Source organism: Nicotiana tabacum, chromosome 21 (genome assembly GCF_000715075.1).
Source record: "Nicotiana tabacum cultivar K326 chromosome 21, ASM71507v2, whole genome shotgun sequence".
Classification (NCBI taxonomy): Eukaryota; Viridiplantae; Streptophyta; class Magnoliopsida; order Solanales; family Solanaceae; genus Nicotiana; species Nicotiana tabacum.
This window is the reverse complement of record NC_134100.1, coordinates 79,449,523-79,472,869: the sequence shown is the minus strand read 5'-3', so window position 1 is coordinate 79,472,869 and position 23,347 is coordinate 79,449,523. Positions and strand designations below refer to the sequence as shown.

Sequence of the window (23,347 nt, the reverse complement as noted above, 5' to 3'; positions counted from 1 at the left end):
TTATTAATATGACACAAATGAGCATGCCAAAAAATAGTAGAAGAAAGCATATAAACAGAACTAGAAGAAGTTTTATTCATCTCAACATTCAACTTGAACATCACATCACATCACATGCATACCCCTTACCCACAAAAATACCCTTTTTCACTATTACATATTGATCACTCTTAATAATTTATTTGAAGCCTGCCTTGTTAAGAAGAAAACTAGACATCAAATTTTTTCTCATTGAAGGAGTATAAAGTACGTCTTTCAACGTTAATACTCTTCCTGAAGTAAACTTCAACTCGACTTCTCTCTTTCCAAGCACCTGGGTTGTGTGAGAATCACCAAGCATGATGGTTTTGGGCTACTCAAATGGAGAATATACTTTAAACCAATCTCTATCATATCAAATATGACGGTTTGCTCCAAAATCAGCCCACCATCCATCAACATTTTCTACCATGTTAATGTTTGTTATCACCGCCACAAGTGGCTCTTCGATAACGTTTTCCTGTGGTGTAGGATCACGTTTTCGAAATTTACAAAATCGAACAATATGCCCACTCTTGCCACAGACAAAGCATGATTTCACAATTTGAACTTGTTGATTCCGTGCTTGGTTGTTTGCACCATTATTCTTCTTGGGAGGTCGACCATAATTTTTCTTAAAAGTCTTCTCCTTCGGCTTCAAAGAAGTATTTTCGTGAGTTTCAGAAATATTATTATTTGAAGTAATTAAATTTACCTTTGTAGTGATGGTTGTAGAGTGCTCTCTTTCGATTGCATAAGTGCATCTTGGCCTCATGCCTCTTCTTCCATGTGAATCTGCATTACCAACGTCTCAAGTGAAGTTTCCTTTTGTTTGTGGCGCATAGTTTTTTTGAAATTCCTTCCATGAAGGTGGAAGTTTATCTATTATGCCACAAACAATAAGGTTGTCTCCAATTTTAATATCCTCATACCTGAGCTCTTCAACGATCATTATGAAGTCTTGAGCTTGGTCTACTACAGATTTATTGTCCAAAAATCTGCTAGCAACATACTTTTTCGCACCTGCCTCCTCGGTATCATACTTCTCTGCAATGCTTTCCAAATTTTCTTTGCAGTAGAGTAAGTTCTATCATAATAATCATAAAAATTATCAGATAGACAATTAAGAAAATAATACCGACACTTGTATGAATCATCGTTGTATTTTTTAATTTTTTCTTGAAGGGCAATTAGCTCATCATCATTCATGGAGGAGTTGTCTACTTTGCTTGGATTTTTCTCAGTTAAAACGTAAGAAACATTGAGAAGACTCAAATAAAAAAGTACTTTACCCTTCCATCTCTTGAAATTAGTACTGTTAAAATGGAATGGCTTGTTGAGATCTCCTACCTTGATATCCGCGAATTTTTTAACTGTAGCCATAATGAATCTCCTTAAAATTGTTGGTGAAAATATAATTACATTTGAAAAATAAAATGAAGAAAATAAAATATCTTCAGGCTGAGGCACGAATATCTCGCTCTCTTTAAGGAGATGCAAGCCCACTACAAGAACTTCACGGACATTCTTCAGATGCAAGCCCACTGGAGTTCGAATTTTTTACATATGAGCTTCCAAGTTCCAGCATATTATGCTGGAATTTTATTATGTGTTGGAGTTCCATCATAATATGCTGGACGTTTATATGCAGGAGCTCCATAATCCCCCATATTATGCTGGAACTTTCCGTGTCATGGAATTCCAACATAATATGCTAGAAATTTATACGCATGAGCTTCATAATCCCGCATATTATGCTGAAACTTTTTGTGTTTCAATAAAATAGTGGCTATTTTTCTATGACTTCTCAAACGCTGGCTATTTTTCGATTACCAGTCCGAAAAATAGCTAGCTCGTGCTATTTTGACACCACTGTTAGATATGAGACTAGGCCAAAGGACCTAGGTGCATTGGACCATAAGAAGAAGATATTTTGGAGCAGAAAATTACCCCCAATGACCTAGAAAATGGTTGTTCTTAATTTTTTAAACCCCCGCTTACCCCATGAGCAAAATCCTCAAGGTCAAAAGTCAAAAGTGTTACCCATGGAACAAGCGAAAAATAACACTTGTTAACTTGAAGTTCTACCCGTGAGACAACCGATGTCAAAAAAATCAAAAAGTGCAAATCACCCTTTTGGGAGACCGTGACCCGTTAAGATAAGTTTTGCACGCAGATTTCGGCCGGCATTAAGTAAGGATTTCAAATTGATGAGCAAAACTTCCCTTGTCACAAAAATCGTCAGAATTCCTAGCCAAATCTTAACAATGCAATTTTGCCACGGATACAAATTGATTGGCAAAACTTTCCTTGTCACAAGTCATCATAAAGTTTCTTTTTTTTCCTCCTAAAGATATATCTTTCCAAATTGTTAATAGAGAATGGGACAGCTCTATGCAAAAAGGGATCCAACTGCATATTCGATTGTGCAATTCTGCATTTGAATTTTATATATTCAAAATTTACAGGTACTGTCACTAATGAACTGGTTGAATGAGCATTTTTTCTTACGCATGATCTTCAGGAAGCACAAGTTATGTTTTCAAATTGTAAAGTCCGGGTTTTCTCGTTATTCATTTCTTGTAATTTCCAAATATACCTTTATTGTTCTAACTAGTGGAGTGTTACTTAAATGAGACATTTAAAGAGAGATAAATGATAGTTTAAAGTTACGAATACGTTTATGATTAAAACTATTAACAGCGTGTTTGGATAGTTGTTACATATTGTTTCTTAATGTATCATATCGGATTGTATTATATTGTAATGTATCATTTGTTGAATACAATGTTTGGATAAATTGTATCTTTTGCCGTTATTTCATGATGTCACGTACCAGTAATATGAAGAATAAACTTGCAGTATTACAAAGAAAAATTATGGTACGGGGTAGAATTATTATATAAAAAGGTAGGGTAAAGGATTATTTAATAATAATAAAGGGTAAATGATAATATATAATAATAAAGGGCAAGATGACAAAAAAAGATAAGGTAACGACGCGACCACACCAAATTAGTCGTTACATAAAGTGACACTTGTCGTTACCTAACGACGGATTTAACGATACGATACAATAAAATTTAAGTAACAATTAAAACAAACATTGTATTTAAAGGAACAATACGAATACAATATTATATGTAACAACCATCCAAACAAATGTCCTTGCATTGGAGCTCATAAAGCTCCATATATGTGTGAATATAAAGCCTAGATCTTTCTTCCTCACCACTTTCCCGACACTTGATGTATATTGAATAAACTTACATGACTTATGCAAAGAAAACAAACTAGTACAACTTTGTGATAACAGTGAAGAAATTTAAACAGCAGCCAGCATGATGCATTTTATAGAGCTAGAAATTAGCAATGTTTAAGAAGAAATTCCCACTCACCTTGGGCCGGATGGGATTGAGGGAAATAATGGAGCAGAATCTACTATATTGATATCTGATACGTTTTGTGTAATAAGAAAGTTATAGTCCAGACTCTTTTCAACATCCACCGCGCCCTCAATGACCATGACAACTGTTGACATTGATGGTCTCTTGGTGTAATCGCGTTGTAGACACCACGCAGCAACTTGCATTGTATCTACTACTTCTTCCTTATAAAGCTGCATATCTTCACTGCGCTTATCAATCAGATCCATTAATCGCCCTTCCTCTGCCTTTCTCTTGAGAAGACTCATCAATAGCCTTTGCTCCTCGGGCTCAGATGGCTCGAAATTTTTCCTTCCACACAAGATCTCCAAGACTACAACGCCATAGCTATAGACATCTACCTTTTCTGTTATAACTGCACTAAGCCATTCAGGAGCTAGATAGCCAGGAGTACCTCTCATGGTAGTCACAACTTTGCTCTGAGTCCGATCTATTAGCTTGGAAAGTCCGAAGTCAGAGAGCTTAGCATTATACTTCTCATCTAGGAGAATGTTTTGAGGCTTAATATCCAAATGTAGAATTTTTTGCCTGCATTCTTCGTGGAGGTAGGCTAGTCCTTTGGCTACGTCATGAATAATCTTCTTCCTGCATTTCCAATCTAGAACGATTTCTTGATTGCCAGAGTAGATCCATTTGTCTAGTGATCCATTGCTCATAAACTCATATACTAGAAGTCTGTGAGATTTCTCAGCACAGAAGCCAATTAATTGGACCAAGCTGAGATGATGTATGCTGCCAATGGTTTCAACCTCAGCTAGGAATGATTTCTTGGCTTTGCCTATTCCGTCAAGGCATTTCACTGCAATCTTTCTGCCGTCTTTTAAGGTCCCTCCGAACACTGATCCGAATCCTCCTTCACCAAGTTTTTTGCTAAAGTTCTCAGTTGCAGACTTTAGATTGTCGTAAGAAAATCTAACAGGCATTCCTGGCATGTTATCTAGATAATGCTCTTCCACTTCATCTTCCTTTCTCTTCTTCCAGAGTATGAAAATTATGCATCCGATTATAATGCCAAGAATGGAAATTCCTGTAACAGATCCCACTATAGCACCATTCAAGTGCCTTTTCCTTCTTGCAACAGCTGGTTGAGTTTCATTCTGTAATTTCACATTCTGTACTTTCACAAATGCAGAGGAATTATACCTTGTCTTGTCCTTCTCATTATTCATCAATGAAAATATCTCGGATGGAAGGTAGCACTCCCCAGTAGAAGAATTTGAACCAAAAATAGCAGCTTTACAAGAACAATTCCTCAAACATGCATTTTTACAGGTAGTCATGTCTGTATCAATAATATCTGCACTAAACGCGAAATAATTCACATCATTGAGCTCCAAATATCTGTGGTTTTTTGAGTCATTACAAGTCATTTTTGTGATCTCAGAACAACCAAGATTAGGCTGCCTATCATTTATCTGTCTAAAATAGTTTGTTGAATCAGAACTTGATTTGGGACAACTACACTGCCCTTTTGAGCAAATGCCGTATCTTCCACATGCCATTGGGTAAGCACACTCACCATAAAAGCCTGTAAAAAGGTCATTGACCTCTTTCCACTGGTCTTGCCACTCATACACTTTCAAGTGCCCATCAAATTCCAGTTTCAAAAATTGAGCTGAAGATACAGGAGCAACGGAAACCAGTATCCGCGGATTCTTGGAGTCACTGGAATTGGTGAATAAAGCTAAGCTTCCATTCAAATACATGACATAGTTGGATGCTTTACTAGCAGTTAGTCCATCTATGGAACTCTCAAAATATGTTTGTGGTGGACTCGACTCAACGAAAGCAATCAAACCATTATTTGTGGCAGAGAAAGAAAACAAACCTCCCTCAGTCCAGTTTGTTGCTGAGACACTTGCTGTTAGCTTCTTTCCTGATACTAACTTCTGTCCAGGTACCAAAGAATCAGTTGGATGATCAAAAGATTGCCAAACAGTAACATTGTTGACATCAAAGAGAACAAGATTTCCCAAATGAGTCAACTTTAAGCCAGCAACAGATTTCTCAGTAGTATTTGTTGACCAAACCAAAGTACCATCAGCATCTCTAAGTACCAAGTTTCCTCCTAATGTGAGCTGCAAAGTTGCATTGATCCTAACTGGATTATTCCTATTAGCAGACCAAACAACTTGTGGGAATCCTACATTAACAGCTGTAATAGAGGAAATACTATTTGTGTACACAATGAAAATGGCAAAGATGTAAGTTTCACAATTGCCATTACAGTAGAATCCACAAGCATATCTTGGACCAAAGCTTCCTTTAATAAGTATAGCCCTTACTATAGAGCCATCAGTGAAGTTCACTGAATGTGGTGCTGAATAACTGTTGATCCAAGTAGTTGAAAGATTTGCAGTTGGATAATCAAAAGGTTGGCTGGTTAATGAATGAAAATAACAAAAAAGAGTGAACAAGAAAGGGAAAATCCAGCTTACAGCCATAAAGAAGAAATTTGTATGATATCTGTAAGATGGTGAAGTGGCCTAAGTAAACCTCATTTTAATTTAAAATAGATGCATGGACTTGGACACTTAGAAAGAATCAACCCCAGAACATTGACCTATCATTTACTTCTTGACTTACTTTGTTGGTCAACCACTATTTTATTTTCAACTTACATTATGGTTTGGAAGGAAAAAAGGGACCTGCTTAAATTAGTGGAAACTTGGAAAGACTAATTAAGTGGACTGCCAAAGGAGTCAAATAGAAAACATTGACCTTCCCATTTCATCCAACTTCCCTGCTTTTTCCTAGAAGGGCAGCCCAGGGCAGTCCAGCGCGGGATGCGGAGAAGGGTTGGATCACACTAGTTTTATGTATGCAGCCTTACTTTGCATTTTTGCAAGAGGTTATTTCTGCAAGTTGAACCTGTAACCTCTTGATTACAGGATGGTAACTTTTACCTTTGTGCCAAGACTTTCCTTCAGCTTCTTCCTCAAATTCTTTTTTATTTATTTTTTGTTTGGATGTACTGAAATTGAATGACTACTTCTAAAAGTTTAAACTTTTAGAGAGATGCAACTTTTTATTTTTATTTTTTTTATCTTGCGTTTTCACACATCTTCATAGAGAGAGTTGATTCTTTCTCTTGGATCATACGCATAAAGATATGCATAAATATTTACTTACTTTTCCTTTAATTTGCAGATTTCTTCCCAGTAAAATGAACAATAGAATGAAAGAATGTGAAAAGGAAGTACGAGAAAAAATTTCATGTCTAATTGACAACAGATTAAAGGCAAAAGAAGAAGGCAATGGCAAGGCCCTCAATAATGACCTATTGGGTATATTATTAGAGTCAAATTCTAGAGAAGTTGAAGAGCATGGTAGCAAGAAGTTTGGAATGAGTAAACGGGTAAATCTTTAATCTTTTTTCAAAATAAAAAATACCAATCCACTCCCTTCATACGTGTGTATACCACGCACTTTGTCCATCTCAATCATGTCAATGCCACATAAGCTCGGTCAATGGCCAGAGGCATTTAAAACACTTGTATTAATCGAGTTGAGGTATATGTATGACCGTGAAGTTAGGGGGTCGGGAACACAATCCCGGTGTGCATTTGGCTATTCGGCCTAGAAAATATAGGTAACTACTAACTTCTAGCACTTTTTATTTTATTTAGTATAATGTTGGCCTGAGACAAAGTTAAATGGAGAAATATGGTCAGTGAGGGTCAATGGGGATTCATATAGCCGTTGTTTGAGATTGAGGGTATTTGTTGTAAGTATATAATTTTATCATTCACTTGAGCAAGGTCCAAACACAGTTTACTGACAGAAGAAACATCTCTTTGGTTTTAACTTTTCTTTTTTTCTTTTTTCTTTTTTTTTTGGGTTGGGGGGGGGGGGGGGATTCTAAGTTTTTTGACATAAATGTATTCCTTAACTACAAGGTAAGCAAGAAAAATACTTTTTCCCAAATTAAAAATGAAAACAGTTCAAATTCACTTACCTTATATTTTGTGAAATCACATGATCCTACTATAAGGGCAGCCCGGTGCACTAAGCTCCCGCTATGCGCGGGGTCCGGGGAAGGGCCGGACCACAAGGGTCTATCCTATCCTACTATCAAGAGCTAAATAAAATTATTTGTATTTCATCCCTAAAGGTCCAAATTTGCTATGTAATATCTTATTGACGCAAGCACGCATCACTATATCAGCCTACTTACCAACTTATAACAAACCTACTTACCATAAGTGAGTCAACTAACAGAAAAATGATAATCGGAAGGTAAATAATTGGATTCTTTCTTTTTTCTTTTAAGAAACTCAATAAAAGTGTGAAACATCAATTATTACCCTACTTCAATTCACAAAACCAAGCTCAAACTAATGATCCCGTTTCTTAGTTCCCTACCTTCCAAATGTGAGAGGAGATCTTAAGCAAGTAATTAAACAATCTTTCTGGATTAGCATGCATTAATTGTTTCTGGTACAAACTCTTGTCTTTGCTCTATTTACCCTGTATAAAATGGTGCTTTCTTTTGCCATCTTGCCATCAACTTGCTTTTGGAGCTCTCTTCGCTATCAAACAACTTCAGAAAGCGAGCAGTCTCCCTTTCAAGAACTCCCCCTCCCCCACCCAACATTTCTTCTTAAACAATAGAAAAGAGTAAGAAAGCAAAATCTTCAATTTCATATCCCAAGAAAAATGTCAGACTATTACCCTGAAGAACTGATGGTTCAAATCTTCTCAAGGCTTCCTCCCAAATCTCTCCTCCGATTTAGGTGCATATCAAAATCATGGAACTCACAAATTTCAAGCCCTGAATTCATATGGCTGCACACCCTGCAAATTCTACTAAAACCCTCTACAGGTACAATCATGAGGTACTTCTCAACAATTGAAAGGAAGGAAAAATATTTAATTGTGCGTAGGGATGCATCAGCAGATGTTGACCCTGTAATAACATTAGGATCCCCTTTTAGTGGCAGAGTACGATATTACTGTAGGATCGTAGGTGTATGCAATGGTGTGGTCTGTTTGTCAAATGATTTATTTGGATATGATAATCTTTTGGTACTTTGGAACCCTAGAATAAGCAGATGCCTCACCCTCTCTACGCCTGCTCGTTGTTGTGACAATGTGTGGACTTATAAGTTTGTCTTTGGGTTTGGCTTTGCAATTAAAACGAGAGATTACAAGGTTGTGAAGATGGCCTATACTCATGGGGATTATCAGGATTTGGCGCCACCTAAGGTTGAGGTATATGCACTTAGTTCGGGAATTTGGAATGAATTTGATGGTTTTATTCCAGACACTGGTGTTATAGAGTACTTTTGGACACAAGCTGTTGTTTGTGGGAAGGTCCACTGGACTGCATACAAGAGAACTGGGGAGGGAAGAAGGGTGGAGAACTTGATAATGGTGTTTGATCTGAATGATGAGATTTTTCAGGAATTATCATTACCAGAAGTTTTGGCTAACGAAATACCAATGAATCTGAATGCTGCAGAGTGTAGGGAATCACTTGCTGTGTATCAGTATGATACACGTATTTGGAGCAGCAGTTGTTCCATTTGGGTAATGAAACAATATGGAGACACTGAGTCATGGAGCAAGGAGTATAATGTTGCACTTGGCAACGAGCATTTAATGGTACTCGGCATTAGTGATAATAGTGAAATATTGTTGACTGAATCAATAGGGATGCTAGCTTTATATAATCCTGAGACGCAAAAAAAGGAGCGCCTTGGTATTCCTGGCACTGAGTACTCTTTTTATTTTGATACTTACGAGGAAAGCCTTGTTTTGCTAGATAAAGGGGTTGTACTGCCTCCACTTGATTTATCATCGGAGGAGACAACGGATGATGATGAAGATGAAGAAAATGATGTTGAGAATGCTCCTCAAAGCTGGATGCATTATATTATGCATCAGTATCTCACAGCTTTTCTTGGAGCCGGAAATATCTAAGAGCTTGCCTGCATCTAAAATAATGAACAAATGTTATAAAGTTCAGGCCGACCTTCTGCGGAAGATTATATATCTGCTTTCTGTCAGGCCATCCCAATTTCATTTATCACAGCTATGTATCATGTGCTCGGTGTTATGCTTGTTATTACAACTTTAATCAATTTTGACTGCTACACCATTTGTGGTTTTATGTTTGGCTACATTGACCAAATCAAGATGAATATTCGAATCAAATGTGTCAGTCAATGCAATTTACTTTTAGGTGGGGAAAGCCGTAAACCCTTGAACCTTTTAGCTTTGAGATATTTCGGTAACACATAACTATTTTGAAATTGTAACAGTTGACAAATGAATAAGAATACATAAATCACACCACTAACAAATGGCACAGTTCAAGTAATCAAAATTTTATGGTAAACATTACTGGGAAATCTAGTTGTTGATTGGTGATAAACTTCCCAATCAAAGATGAGATACCCACTACCAAATTAATGTGCTTTCAACTTTAATCTTCTTAAGCTTCATTTTAGTTACAAATATCTGCAGCAACAGAACAAGGCAGCAGATTATTAGCTTCATTCGTGTATCGCTTTGATACTGAAGTACACTAAGTGTTATAGGCGTCACCGTAAACCAACACAAAAAAATAAAGCAGTTTCCATAAACCAAAAATATCAATTTTCTGCTATGACCAAATGATTAAATGAACAACAGAAATATTCACGCAAGTCCGTCAGCGGTCAGCTTGTTTAGCTATGGGCATATAGATAATCAAAGTGATTCAAGATCTCAGTAGCTCAGATAGGCAGACCCAAGACTTACCTATAGATGTTCGCGGACAGTTTTCTCCGGCCAATCATCTGGTTCTTCTGTGACATGCAAAAGAAACATGTGCCCTTATGAAATGTGCCTTGGCTTTTGCTCTTGAAACTCCAAGTACCCAAGAATTCCTGAACCTCAAAGGCACACATAACCCCAGAGTCTTAAAAGATCTCAGTTAAAGCTGCATCTTCTAATGCCTCATCAGTTTCCCAACCATCCTGTAATTACGTTACGAAACAAAAAGAATGTCAATCCAAGGATTATTAACAATATTATTGTTGATTGGCTTAATTAATAGGAAAGATTTGATTCATTTTACTCTTATTGATTGTAACTGATTGTAATTTATTTCCTTCCCTAAAATAGTCATAGGACCTAGTGTTTAAATACCTTTACTTAGGGAGGTAAGAAATACACAGAAATACTAGTCTTTTCTTCTTCTTCAAAAGGTTCCTTAATCTCGAAAAGAGGTCGAGTTTTTCTCTCTCCGTTGAAGCTATCCGAAACTAAACACCTTTCTGTTAGTGTTGTCAAGAAGGTAAACCACTATCGGCGAGGCAGATTATTTTTCAGCAATTTTCTTCAGATTTCCTTCTGATTGAGCAGAAAATATGGAGACATTCAAGGAGACGGTTTCTAGAGAAATCTTGTCTTCAGATGAAATTCAGCTCTCCATCGCTTCCTAGCCAAACTTGACTCTGCTAATGTTGTCACATCCAATTATGTGCAATCAGGTAATGCCTTTGCTGCTCACCTTAATTCTTAAGTTGTTTATTCTGGTACAAATAGACACATAACAGGCTCTAAGGCATTCAAAACTATTCTCTGTGTCTCAAAAGAGGTAACGTCAAAATAGCCAATGGTTTTTAACACATATCTCTGGAAGAAAATCTATCGTTTGTACTCCTAATATTAAACTGTCATACTGTGCTCCATGTCCCTGCATTCCTTCTCTATTAGTGCCATCACCAAAACTCTAAACTGTAAAATCGAGTTCTTTCTCGATCGTTGTATTTTTCAGGATCTTCAAATAGGAAAAAGGATTGCAGTGGCTGATTGCGTGATGACTTGTATATATTAGATAGAATTCAAACTCTGGTCAAGCCTTTTTTGAGGAAAGTAAGGATATCAACCAAGAAATAGTACAACGACATAGACGGTTTAGACACACATCATTTTTGTCTTGAAGAAGTTATATCCCGATTTGTTCTCAATGACTCAATTTGAATCTTTGTTCTGTGATGCGTGTGAATATTCCAAGCATACTAGAAACTCTTATCATGTGAGTGATAATTGAAGCACAACTCTGTTTATGACTATTCATTCTGATGTATGCGGTCCTACCCAAACTGTTTCTTTATCTGGTACTCGATGGTTTGTTACTTTCATTGATTGTTGTACTAGGATGACTTGGTATATTTGTTAAAAGCTAAAAGTGAAATTTTCTCTTGTTTTCGGTCCTTTCATAAGATGATTTGAACTCAATTGATGACAAAATAAAAATCTTGAGAACTAACAATGGCAACGAATACATGGATAAAAGATTTAGTGCTTATTTGGAGTCCAATGGATAGTCCATCGGACTAGTGTCCTTACACTAGTGCACAAAATGGGGCCGCTGAAAGAAAAAATAGGCATTTGTTAGAAGTAGCGAGATCTCTTATATTCACCATACATCTACCAAAACCTTATTGGGGATGTTATTCCAGTAGTTACCTCTCTTATTAACAGAATGCCACTTAAAACACTCAATTTTCACAAGGGAAAGTGAAATTGGAGAAAGAATTCAGGAGGAGACTATTGGGCGTTTAGATGGGCCTGATTTGGAAACATACTCAAGGAGAAATAGAGCAGAAGAAGTTGTCATGTAATCTATCGAAGCTAAACCTTCTTATACTTGTAAGTTATTTACATTTCCTAATGAGTTAGATTTGCATGTTGATCACAGAAAATAAGTCAGATCTTGCACCACCGAACACCATTTATTTAATTTTGTCTCATATAATTCTATGTCTCAAACAGCCTCTCTGCCCTTCCAGGGTAGGGGTAAGGTTGAGTACACTCCCAAGACCCCACTTGTAAGAAATCACTGGATTTGTTGTGGTTGCTGTATAATTCTATGCCTCCCTCTTATAGAGCATTTGTCTTGTCGATTTCTTCTGTGTCAATTCCCCAGAATAGGAGGAAAGCTTTTGCAAATCCTAAATGTAAGCAATCTATGATTAAAGAAATGAAGGCCTTGTCAAAAAATGAAATTTGGGAACTTGTCACTTCACCACCAAGCAAGAAGTTGGTTGGTTGCAAATGGGTCTTCACTATGAAGCAGAAAGTTGATGGCTCGATTGGAAGATTCAAAGCAAGATAGGCGGCTAAGGAATTCACTCAGACTTATGGAGTGGATTATCAAGAGACATTTGCCCATGTTGCAAAAATGAACACTATCGGGATTCTTTTGTCTTGTGCAACTATTCTTGATTGGGACTTACAACAGTTTGGTGTGAAGAATGCATTTCTTCGGAGAGACTTAGAAGAAGAGGTATATATGGAGATTCCTCCTGGATTTGATAATGCACAAAGTCATGGAAAGGTATGCAGATTGAAGAAAGCCCTGTACGGACTGAAGCAATCCCCCAGAGCTTGGTTTGACAGATTCTGCAAAGCAATGATCTCCTTCAGTTATCAACAAAGCAATGTTGATCACACCCTATTCAGAAGACATCAAACGGGTAAACTCACTCCTCATAGTTTATGTTGATAACATAGTAATGACAGGAGATGACAAAGAAGAGATGGCTCGATTGAAGAAGTTGTTGGCACGGGAATTTGAGATCAAGGATCTATGAAAATTGCAGTACTTCTTGGGAATTGAGGTTGCTAGATCAAAAAGAAGAATTTTTATTTCTCAAAGGAAGTATATTCTGGATCTCTTGAAAGAATCTAGTATGACAGGTTGCAGATAGCAGAATCACCTATTGAAAGCAATCACAAGTTACAAAGCAAAGTTGGAGAGTCAGTTGATAAGGAGAGATATCAGAAGTTGGTTGGAAGACTCATTTATCTCTCACACTAGACCAAATATAGCCTATTCAGTCAGACAGGTGAGTCGGTTCATGCATGATCCTCATATACAAGTCGTCTTTCACACTTTATAGTATCTAAAGTTTGCTCCAGGGAAAGGTCTGTTTTAGGTAGAAGCCTATACATATGCAGATTGGGCTGGATCTTTAGATGATAAAAGATCTACATCCGGTTATTGTACACACGTGGGAGGGAACGTGGTCACTTGGAGATCAAGAAGCAAAGTGTAGTTGCTAGACCAAGTGCGAAAGCAGAATATAGAGTTATGGCCCACGGTGTCTATGAAATTCTTTGGTTACTAAAGTTGCTAGAGGAACTAAGACTGTCAAAAAGGAAAAACTCTTCTTATACTGTGACCTATATTGCGCTGACTCTCCAAAATGATGTCGCACCCGTGTCGGATCCTCATTTTCGGAGAGGATCCGACACGCAACCAGCAACATTTTCGGAGAGTCCGAACAACATAGACTGTGACAACAAGGGTGCCATCGGCATAGCACATAATCCAGTCCAGCATGACCGAACAAAAGATGTCGAAATTGATCGACACTTCATCAAAGAAAAAGTTATGAGTGGTGTCTTGAGCTTGTTTCATGTGTTATCAGAAAAGCAGCTAGCTAATGTGTTTACCAAAGGTCTCAACAAACGGACTTTTCATACAATGGTTTGCAAGTTCGGCATGTGCGACATCTTTGCACCAACTTGAGGGGGTGTTGATTAGCTTGATTGTTATGGAAGATTTAATTTTATTCTGATTGATTGTAATTGATTGTACATTGATTATAATTTATTTTCCTTCCTAAAATAGTCATAGGACCTCGTGTATAAAATACCTTTGCTTAGGGGTGTGAGAAACATACTAATATATGAAAGAAACATTTTCTTCTTGTCAAATCTACAGTTTCTCTTTGTACTGAAGTACACAAGTGGTACATGTGTCACCATAAACCAAAACAAAAATATCAACTTCTTTTTGATAAGTAAAATATCAACTTTATAATATGACCAAATGATAAAACCAATATAATTCATGGAAGTCCATCAGCAGCCAGCTTGTTTTAGCTTTGGGCATATAGATAATATGAGGTCAAAATTGACTTGCATTAGCAAAATTCACAAAGTTAATGCCAATAAGGACACTATTTCTCTAAATTTAATAAATACAATGATTCATAATTTAATTGAGGATTACAGACTAATATATCTATATCAGCCACAACAACCGAAATAGCGAACAACAGAAATTTGCAATGATTACTTACAGTCTACATACTCAGTAAATAACTGCAGCAGCATAAGGGATTATTACCTGGTACATGTTGCTGGTGGGAGGTGGCAGGTATCCCGTGGAATTAGTCGAGGTGCGCGCAAGTTGGCCCGGACACCACGGTTATCAAAAAAAAATATTATTTGGGAAAGAAAATCTAGACCATGGGCACTTACTGCAAGATAAGACATTCTTAAAATCAATTATAGTCATTGGGAAATGGGTATATCAGTTACGCACTATAAGAAAATTGAAGTTCAATTTGCCTTCTTAGTGAATTTGAGTTATCGAACTTTCAGAAAAGGAAATAGTTTTTCTTTGTTGCACAAAAAGTTCTCAAGCACGCCCTTTCTAATTAAATGAGCTCTACTACTATTGTTTCCAAGTAGACAAGTCTTCCTTTAGTATGGGTATGACACTATGACTATCGCTAAAATGTCATCATAAATTAGATTCAGTTCAAGATTTGGCATTCCACTAGGCTCTTTAATGCAAGAAGGCAAGTCAAGAAAGAAAACATAGCATTAAATTGTCTCAAAACTGATCAGTAGATAGTGAGGTTGATTGTTTAGAATAAGGATTGTTGAGTCCCGCGTCGGTGAGATTTGGATTTCTTGGTCTGCTTATATGGTCTGAAGCAATCCTCACCTCATGAGCTAGCTTTTGGGATTGAGCTAAGTCTATGGTCCATTTATCATGGTATCAGAGCCAGGCCCATCCCAATTTATTGTTACCATGTTGGGCCCCCATTTATGTTGTCCACGCTCTAGTTTGTAGGTCTGGGTATGAGAGTGGGTGTTGAGTCTCACATCCGTGGGATTTGGGTTTCTTCTCCTTATATGATCTTGGGTAATCCTCTCCTCATAAGCTTTGCGATCTACTAAAGATCTATTTTCAGGAAGGAATCAAATGATTTACTTTCCTTTTATAATAACATCTTAATCTACAATCTACGAATAAGAAATAGGAACAAACTTGAATTACTTAAGTGAAGACTTCTTTAATGAGGTAAATTGCAATTTTAGTCCTTAAAATATAACCTCGTTGCGACTTTGAATCTCCATGTTATTATGATCAACACATAACCTTTAATATTTTGAGACATGGGCCAATTTTGTATTTACTAATGTAGTTAACAACATTAAACAAAATTAATGCCTCTAGTGGCTTCCACCACCTTCTGCCTCTTCTTCTGCTAAATCAGCATCAATCCCCCATTCGACTACTACTACTACGGATCCCAGGTATCCATAAGAGCAGGGAAGGAAATACAAGACTGATCAACTCACCTAAACGTAGTAGCGGAAGAGTAGTTTTAGTCCGTGAAATATAACCTTGTTACGACTTTGAATCTACATGCTATTATGATATCCATGCAACCTTTACGATTTTGACATTCAGTAATGCAATTAACAAAATTGACAAAAATTAATGGCATTAGGCTTCCACAACCTTCTGCCTCCTCTTCTGCTAAACCAGCATCAATCCCCCATACTGCTACCACTGCTCTTGCTGCTACTTACCCCCAAAAAAAAAGAGAATCAACTTCTAGTAAAATGTACAGATAGATGTTTACTGGTGAAGTACAATTTATGCTCATATAAATTAGGAAGACTCAGAAAAAGGAGGAAAAAGGTAAGCGCGTTTGGTGGAAGTGACAGCATGCACCGAAAAAAGCAGAACCAAACAGAATACTCCTTCCGTTTCAATTTATGTGAACCTATTTGACTGGGCACGGAGTTTAAGAAAAAAAGAAGACTTTTGAATTTGTGGTGTAAAATGAGGCACATATATTTTGTGTGGCTATAAATCATTGCATATATGAAAAGGAGTTATTATTTTTGGCACGGACTAAAAAGGAAATAGGTTTACATAAATTGAAACGGAGGGAGAAGTAATTAGCACCAGCTGCCTCAATACCTACCGGCGACAATCACTTAGTCTGCAAGGTCTACAATGGGAAGCTGTTGTGCCAAAGCAAGAGGAAAGAACAGAAGGGAGTATACTAAAGAGGAAAAGGAAAAAGAAAACAGGAAGAAAGAGAGAGAGAGAATGAATCAGAACCAGAAACCATAAAATTTATGTGTATCCCCCACCACTAATTGAAGATTACCATGTTTTTATTGGGCTTGTAGGTTTTTTTTTTTTTTTTTTTTTAAATTAAGTAAACAAGTGACCATGCTTTCTTTTGGCTTTAACCATAACCTCGATATGCTTTATAGATGATTATATTTGAAGCCTATATATTATTTTCGTTCAAGCAAATGAATCCAGCACAACCTATGATAAATTAGATGAACCGTGCATAGTCTCCCAGTGTAATTCATATGACCAACGTGGAACAAACAGCATAATGATTCAGCTAATAATGAGCAAGGTCAATAGAAATAACAGTGTCTGCATTATAAGGACATACTGTATATTTAGGGTTTAAATGATAAGATTATTATTGCTCTGACTTTAAGATAAAAATTACCACTTAAGATGTGTTTGTACAATCAAGAACTAGATACTTATTAAGAAGTTCTTCCAGAAGATCATAAATTTAAGTTCTAAATACCAAAAAAAAGACTTCTTTCATTTGTTTTCAAGGCAAATGGACATTCTCAATATAAAAATACTTTCATATAATTTATACCCCTATTACCAATTTTAAACTACAGACATGCTTGCATTTATTTACAGAAGTATTGTGTTTGAAATCCAACATTAATATTTAGTTCTCTGCCTAAAAGTTTTCATGCGTCACTTGCTATTCAAGATCTTATCAATGTGATATCTGCTCAAAAGATATTGCAACTTGTTACTACTCCTGGTTAGACTACTTTATCAAATAGAGACATGTTATTTGTAGTACTACTTTGCTTCTTGGAATATTTGAAACACAATATTGTCATGGCCATGGTGTTCCTTGCTTATTGACATGAGATTTGTTCAGCCAACTTTGCCAAGGGCATTGACACATAAAATATGAAATGGTTTGTCAAACTACCAACCACTGTCTACTTGTCTCTGGTGTGTGGTAGCTGAAGAGCTGTTTTCACTTGGATCAATTTACATGGACTCGTCTACGGGCACATATTACTCCCATTGTTCCCTTTGTTTGACTCTCTTTTCTTTTTAGCCCGTTTCAAAAAGATAAACACATCTCTATTTGGGAGCTATATACTTTTAACTTTTGTATTTTATGCTTAATGATATACTCTTAATAGAAATGACAAGGCATCTACATACATTTAGCTTATGTCACCAAAGTCTTCCTATCTTTTTAAACTCCGTGTCTAGCCGAATGGAGGGTGTTAGTATCCCATATGTGTCCGTGAAGTATTTTTCTAATTAGGTTATCGTAAATATCACCAAGACCCACACCTGTGTCATACTCATACCCTTTAGACATGGGCACGTCAAGGAAGGATCGATGCAACATAGCTTGGATTGTAGGTTTACCATACTCCTGAGGTGTTTTTTCCCTATAAATAAATAAGTTGTATTAGAGAAAAATACCCCTAAATGGGTTCACCTGTTTGCAACAAATGAGCAAAAACCCCATTGGCTGTAATCAATATACTTTATTTGAATGTTAATACTTCCTTATTTGTTTATTACGACTCGTATTACTTGCTATAACAATGGAACTCCTAAGATTTTAGATTACTTATCAAAGGAAGCATGAAAACTTCTAAAATTGCATGTACATACCTACCGGACTAACCTTGATACCTCATATTACTTACATATATAATACATAAATCACACACACATGCAATGATATGAGTTTCTGCCTTTGGTATAAAAAAGAAGCAAGTCTTCACTGCCAACATAGCTCAAATGCTTTGGTTGTAATCGGTATCAGTTACTTGACTGTTATCACTATCTCAGATTTGTCTAGCGAGCTGATAGAAAAGAGCACATAACATGGGTAAGACTTTTGTTCTTACTTAGGAGTTTTGGTTGATGTTCCCTCTCACGGAACTCTGTTCTAGGGTATTTTCCTCTTCTGATGAAGTTAAGTTTTATGGACATTGATGGGAAAGAACCCCCAATACAATCAATATACCAAAATTAAAGAATCTTAAAACTTGTCAATTCATGATGAATCCTGGATACCGATGATACTGATGGGCGTGCCCACCTAGGCACGCGTTACGATGGTGTGAGTTGAGCTTAAATGGAGAAGTGAGGATTCATATAGACGAACCCAACCTGACTAAGGCGTAGTTTTTTTTGTTTTTAAAAAGGAAATCTTACATGAATGTACCAAAAAAGACACTATTTACCAACAACTAGTCATTTTAGTCATGCTACCAAAAATAGCCCCAAAAAAAAAAAGTTTATTTTTATAATGATACACAATATTCAAAAAACAGAGGCAAAAAAGATTTTTAATCAATGGGTATCGTTGCGGTTCGTTGAAACACATAGATGAGGCAATATACAAAATTTGACGAGTTTTGAAGGTGAATTAGACTAGTTTGGAGTCAAAATTCATTACCAATGATGTACAATATTACAATCATTAGGCAAAAAAGGATTTTTCCCAATGGGTATGGTTGGAATTCTTGAAAACATATAGATGAGGCAATATACAAAATTTGAGCAAGATTAGAGGTGATTTTGACTGGTTTGGTATCAAAATTCATAGTTAAAATAAAAAAAATTCTGTGACACATTCAAACATACATCACGCATGTATCTCACACACAAGTATACATGTATATACATGTGATACGCATGTGATACACATATCATCTTTTCCCATGTTCATCTTCTACTTCGAATTTTCAATTCAAACCACATCAAAACTAACTTCTTAAGATGTACCCAATCTATTCCAACAACACCCATTCAAAAGAAAGCAAAAGTTGACCTTTTTTTGGCGACAAATAGCTGGCTAATATTAGTAATATTTTATGAATTGGTCAATTTTTGTACTAATTTGCTTATGGGTGGACATAACTGATTATTTACCTTTTAAAAATGCACCCAATAAAAAAGGTACTAAAATCAAAATTAGCACAAGCAAACATACTCAAACCTTAAAAGAAAAAGAAAAACTTTCCTTTTTCTGTTTTATTAACCTTTAAAAATTGACATAATCAGAAGTAGACAACCTGATAGATATTCTAAGTTCATAACATGTGCAGCTTTTTGCTTTTTGAAATGCACATTTAATAGCACCTGCTTAGTGCCAGTTTATATAAACACTGACATAACTGGACAAATATGAATATATAAACTTGTTCGCAACTAAAGCAGATTCACTTTCCAATTTTGCGATCAAACATGTAATGATGCTGGTAGAATGAAGGCTACGATTCAGTGATAAACATTTAGAAGTCAAGAAATTTAGAAGGAAAGGGCGTACCAATCGACGACTCAGTGATAAAAATTGGAGAAGTCGGGAAAGGGAGAATTTCTGAGAAGATAGACAATGATTTCTGAGAAGACATTTTTAGTTGGAGTGGTGAAACTATTTCTTGAGAACAGGGGAATTCTACAGCTGTTCATTGCTTTCCTTGCTTTTGTTAGGACAAAATGACAAAAATAGTCCTTACGTTTGGGAGAGGTTTAAAATAGTCCCTTAGGTATGTTTCTGAGCCGTTTTGATTTTTTAAGTTTATTAAAATGAATACTTTTTATCTCTATTAAATATTTAACAGATTCTAAGAGTTAGATTTAAATAAAATAATAAAAAATAAAAGATTTAATAGGAACTCGCATTTGAGAGTGTAATTTTTGTTTTTTCTATTTATTTCTAGTTTTGGTCTAGTTCTACTATTTTTTGTCGATTTTTATTGTTTAGTATAGTTGGTGTTTGTAATTTTTAGAATTTGACGAAATTTTTCTAGTATTTTTTCTAAATCAATTTTTCACATCTGATTAAATATAATAGTCATAATTTAATAAGTATTTAAATGAGATTAAAGGTCCTCACTTTTAGCAAGCTTAAAAGGATCAAAATTTTACAAAAGCATAGTAAGGAATTATTTAAAATTTATCTCAAACATAAGGGACCGTTTTTATTTTTTCCTTTTGTTTGACATAGGCTCAAACAGAAAGAAAGAAAGAAACCTCGACTACTGGACGGTGAAAATAAAGAGAATGGGAATGTCTCAGTATTTTACTATTCCTCCGTCCCATTTGAATTGTCCTTCTAGCTCAAAAACTTTATTCCAGAATAATTTATTTTAGGATTTCATGACTAAATTTATTAATTATTTTTTCCATAATATTAAAAAGTAGTTTTTTAAATATTTCTCAATTCTTCAAAAAGCATTTAATAGGGATAACTTAATAAACTATACCTTGTATTTATGATTTTTGTTAAGAAAACTGGCAGTTATGTTCATTTATAAGTAGCTTATTACAAAAATATGTCAATTCATAAAATATTACTAATATTAGTCAAATATTACCAATATTAGCCAATTAGCTATTTGTAGTCAAAAAATATCTAATTTTTGCTTTCTTTTGAGTGGTGTTATTAAAATAGATTTGGTACGTCTTAAGGAGCTTGAATCTCAGTTTTGGGATAATTTTGTGGAGTTTTGAGTTGGTTTGAATTGAAAATTAAAAGTAAAAGATGAACATGAATAAATAATATGTGTATCACATATGTATCATATTTGTATCAAATGTGTATCACATGAATATCCACGTATACCTGTGTGTGAGATACATGCGTGATACATGTTTGATACATGTGTCACAGAAGAATTTTTTGAACTCGATTTAATTATGAATTTTGATACCAAATCAGTCCAAATCACTTTTTATCTTCCTCGAATTTTGTATATTGACTCATTTAATGTTTTCAATGAACTTCAACCATACCATTGAAAAATATTCTTTTTGCTTAAATTTTTGGAATCTTGTATATATATATTTTTATATTTCATCACCTCATTTGCTAGCTCATCCATGAAATTTTCTTTTTGTCTTGCATCTAATGTTGTTGATCACGCTTAAAAGTATGGAAGGAGATCTTTGTATGTGATTCTTGGAGAGAAAGAACCTTATTTATGTGGGTTTTAATTTTTATGTGTTTGGCTAGTTTTAGTAAGTTTATGATTAATATCTAGAGGTTTGTAAGTTGAGAGTTATTTGGGACATTTAAGGTTTCCTTTTCTAGTCAAATTATTTTAGATAATGTGGATAACCTAAATTTCCATGGTTCTGCTCCCTTGAAGTGTCCTGTTTTTGGTGTCATCTCAAAGAATTCACTATTTTTTTTTACCAAAACACAAATTTACCCCTTGATGGTCCAACCTTTTCCAAGATCTCGTTATTAATAATAATAATTAATAATAATAATAATAATAATAATAATAATAATAATAATAATGAGGAAGAATTTCATCTCTTTAACAACTATGTCACGAGGAAGCTCAAAAGGGGTTGGTTTTAAGAGGGGAGGAGAATTGGTTGTTCTGACTGTAACTAATTCAGAGGCGGATTCAGAATTTGAAAGTTACGGGTGCCACCATGTTATGCATACAGTATACATGTCAGCAGGTACAAAGACATATTAAGAATAATGGGTTAGTTCGGTTAGTTTTTGATTAATTTGAATAGGTCTTTCATTCACAAAGCAAATAAAGTTCGATTTTAGTTCAAATTTTTAACACTTAATTTAAACACATTCTAAATAAAAATACAAAAGAAAAATAACATTTCATGAAAAGAGCGCCTCCAATATAAATATTTGCTTAAAGAGTAGCTTAACTACACTATATATTCTTTGCTTGACTAGATTAATTTACTTGTATTGTTCTTTGTTTATTTTTCTATCTTAATTATTAAGTTATATGACAATTATTTTCAAAGAAAAACCTTCAACATTCAACATATGATATTCGACTCAAAACGACTATCAATCAAGCCATTTTTTTTTTTGCAAAACCCAATAGAAGATATTGCTAAAATTATATTCCAATATATAAATTAATATCGTTTCATTAAAAACAAAAAATTATATGCTAATTAAAATCAATTCAAATTACCTATAGAAAATAATTGTTCATAAAGTAAGGTATAATGATAGAAACAAAATGAGGACCGAAAGTTAAAAAAAATGAAGAAGAGAGACTTAGCAAGTAATAAAAGGAAGAAAATGAGGTGAAGCCCTAAGGCTCAACCGAAAATAAAGGAAATCTTAATAAGTAGAAAAAAGGAAAAATCAAATGAGCTGCTCCAATAGGGAATCAAACTTGCATTCATGAGACCAAGGAAAGCCTTCAAAGGGAAGGTTGAACCAATGGCACCCGCTTCCACTTTGTGACTTCTGGGTGCCACTCTATCCATATATATATGTTTCTTCACAGAAATATTATGTACATAGTAAAAATTTTAGCGAAGCGGGCGGGTGGCGTGGCACTCCTACCTCATATGGTAGATCCGACCCTGATAACTATTATTGTCAACATAATTGGAGATATGTTTTAGGGGAAATTTACACGAAGTACAACGTTTTGAAGAGTTACAACTATCTTAAAATAATTACAGTATATACAATTTAATACAATTTTTTAACTTCTTAATTAGATTATATACCATTTTTCTATTCCTTAAATATCTCATTTTAAAACGTGAAAATAGGGATTATGATTATGATTATAATTATGAGAATTCTAAATGCATAATTATCTCAGATTCTCCTAAAAGTACCTCCACTTAACATAAAATTAGGGATTTCTCTTACTTAAAATTTATCAAATTTTCTATCTCATTCAATATCTACTTTGTTAGGATCGGGAACCTGGGTAGTACGAAATATAGCCAAACAACGGTA

At 35.2% G+C, this 23,347-nt stretch overlaps 2 protein-coding genes across 4 annotated transcripts; one reads left to right on the top strand and one right to left on the bottom strand.

Annotated features, from left to right (window-relative positions):
* Positions 1 to 3,007: 3,007 nt before the first annotated feature.
* On the bottom strand, positions 3,008 to 20,081 carry LOC107822677 (G-type lectin S-receptor-like serine/threonine-protein kinase SD2-5). Of its 3 annotated transcripts, XM_016649233.2 has the most exons (4): positions 19,922 to 20,081; positions 14,599 to 14,731; positions 10,212 to 10,429; positions 3,008 to 5,576 (listed from the first exon to the last, which is right to left on the bottom strand). In XM_016649233.2, exons 3-4 carry the CDS (start codon positions 10,358 to 10,360, stop codon positions 3,413 to 3,415), a joined length of 2,313 nt encoding a protein of 770 aa, XP_016504719.2. In that variant the 5' UTR covers positions 10,361 to 10,429; positions 14,599 to 14,731; positions 19,922 to 20,081; the 3' UTR covers positions 3,008 to 3,412. The 3 variants fall into 3 exon arrangements, with proteins under 3 accessions (XP_016504719.2, XP_016504720.2, XP_075097767.1); XM_016649234.2 differs by lacking the exon at positions 14,599 to 14,731 and having other exon boundaries at positions 19,922 to 20,073; XM_075241666.1 differs by lacking the exons at positions 10,212 to 10,429; positions 14,599 to 14,731; positions 19,922 to 20,081 and having other exon boundaries at positions 3,008 to 6,806.
* LOC142175110 (F-box/kelch-repeat protein At3g23880-like) lies at positions 6,824 to 10,212 on the top strand. Its single transcript, XM_075241667.1, has one exon. It carries the CDS (start codon positions 8,124 to 8,126, stop codon positions 9,387 to 9,389), a length of 1,266 nt encoding a protein of 421 aa, XP_075097768.1. The 5' UTR covers positions 6,824 to 8,123; the 3' UTR covers positions 9,390 to 10,212.
* Positions 20,082 to 23,347: the final 3,266 nt, after the last annotated feature.

Coding starts and splice junctions, on each gene's coding strand:
- LOC142175110 (XM_075241667.1), top strand. CDS start 8,124: ATGTCAGACTATTACCCTGAAGAACTGATGGTTCAAATCTTCTCAAGG.
- LOC107822677 (XM_075241666.1), bottom strand. CDS start 5,908: ATGGCTGTAAGCTGGATTTTCCCTTTCTTGTTCACTCTTTTTTGTTAT.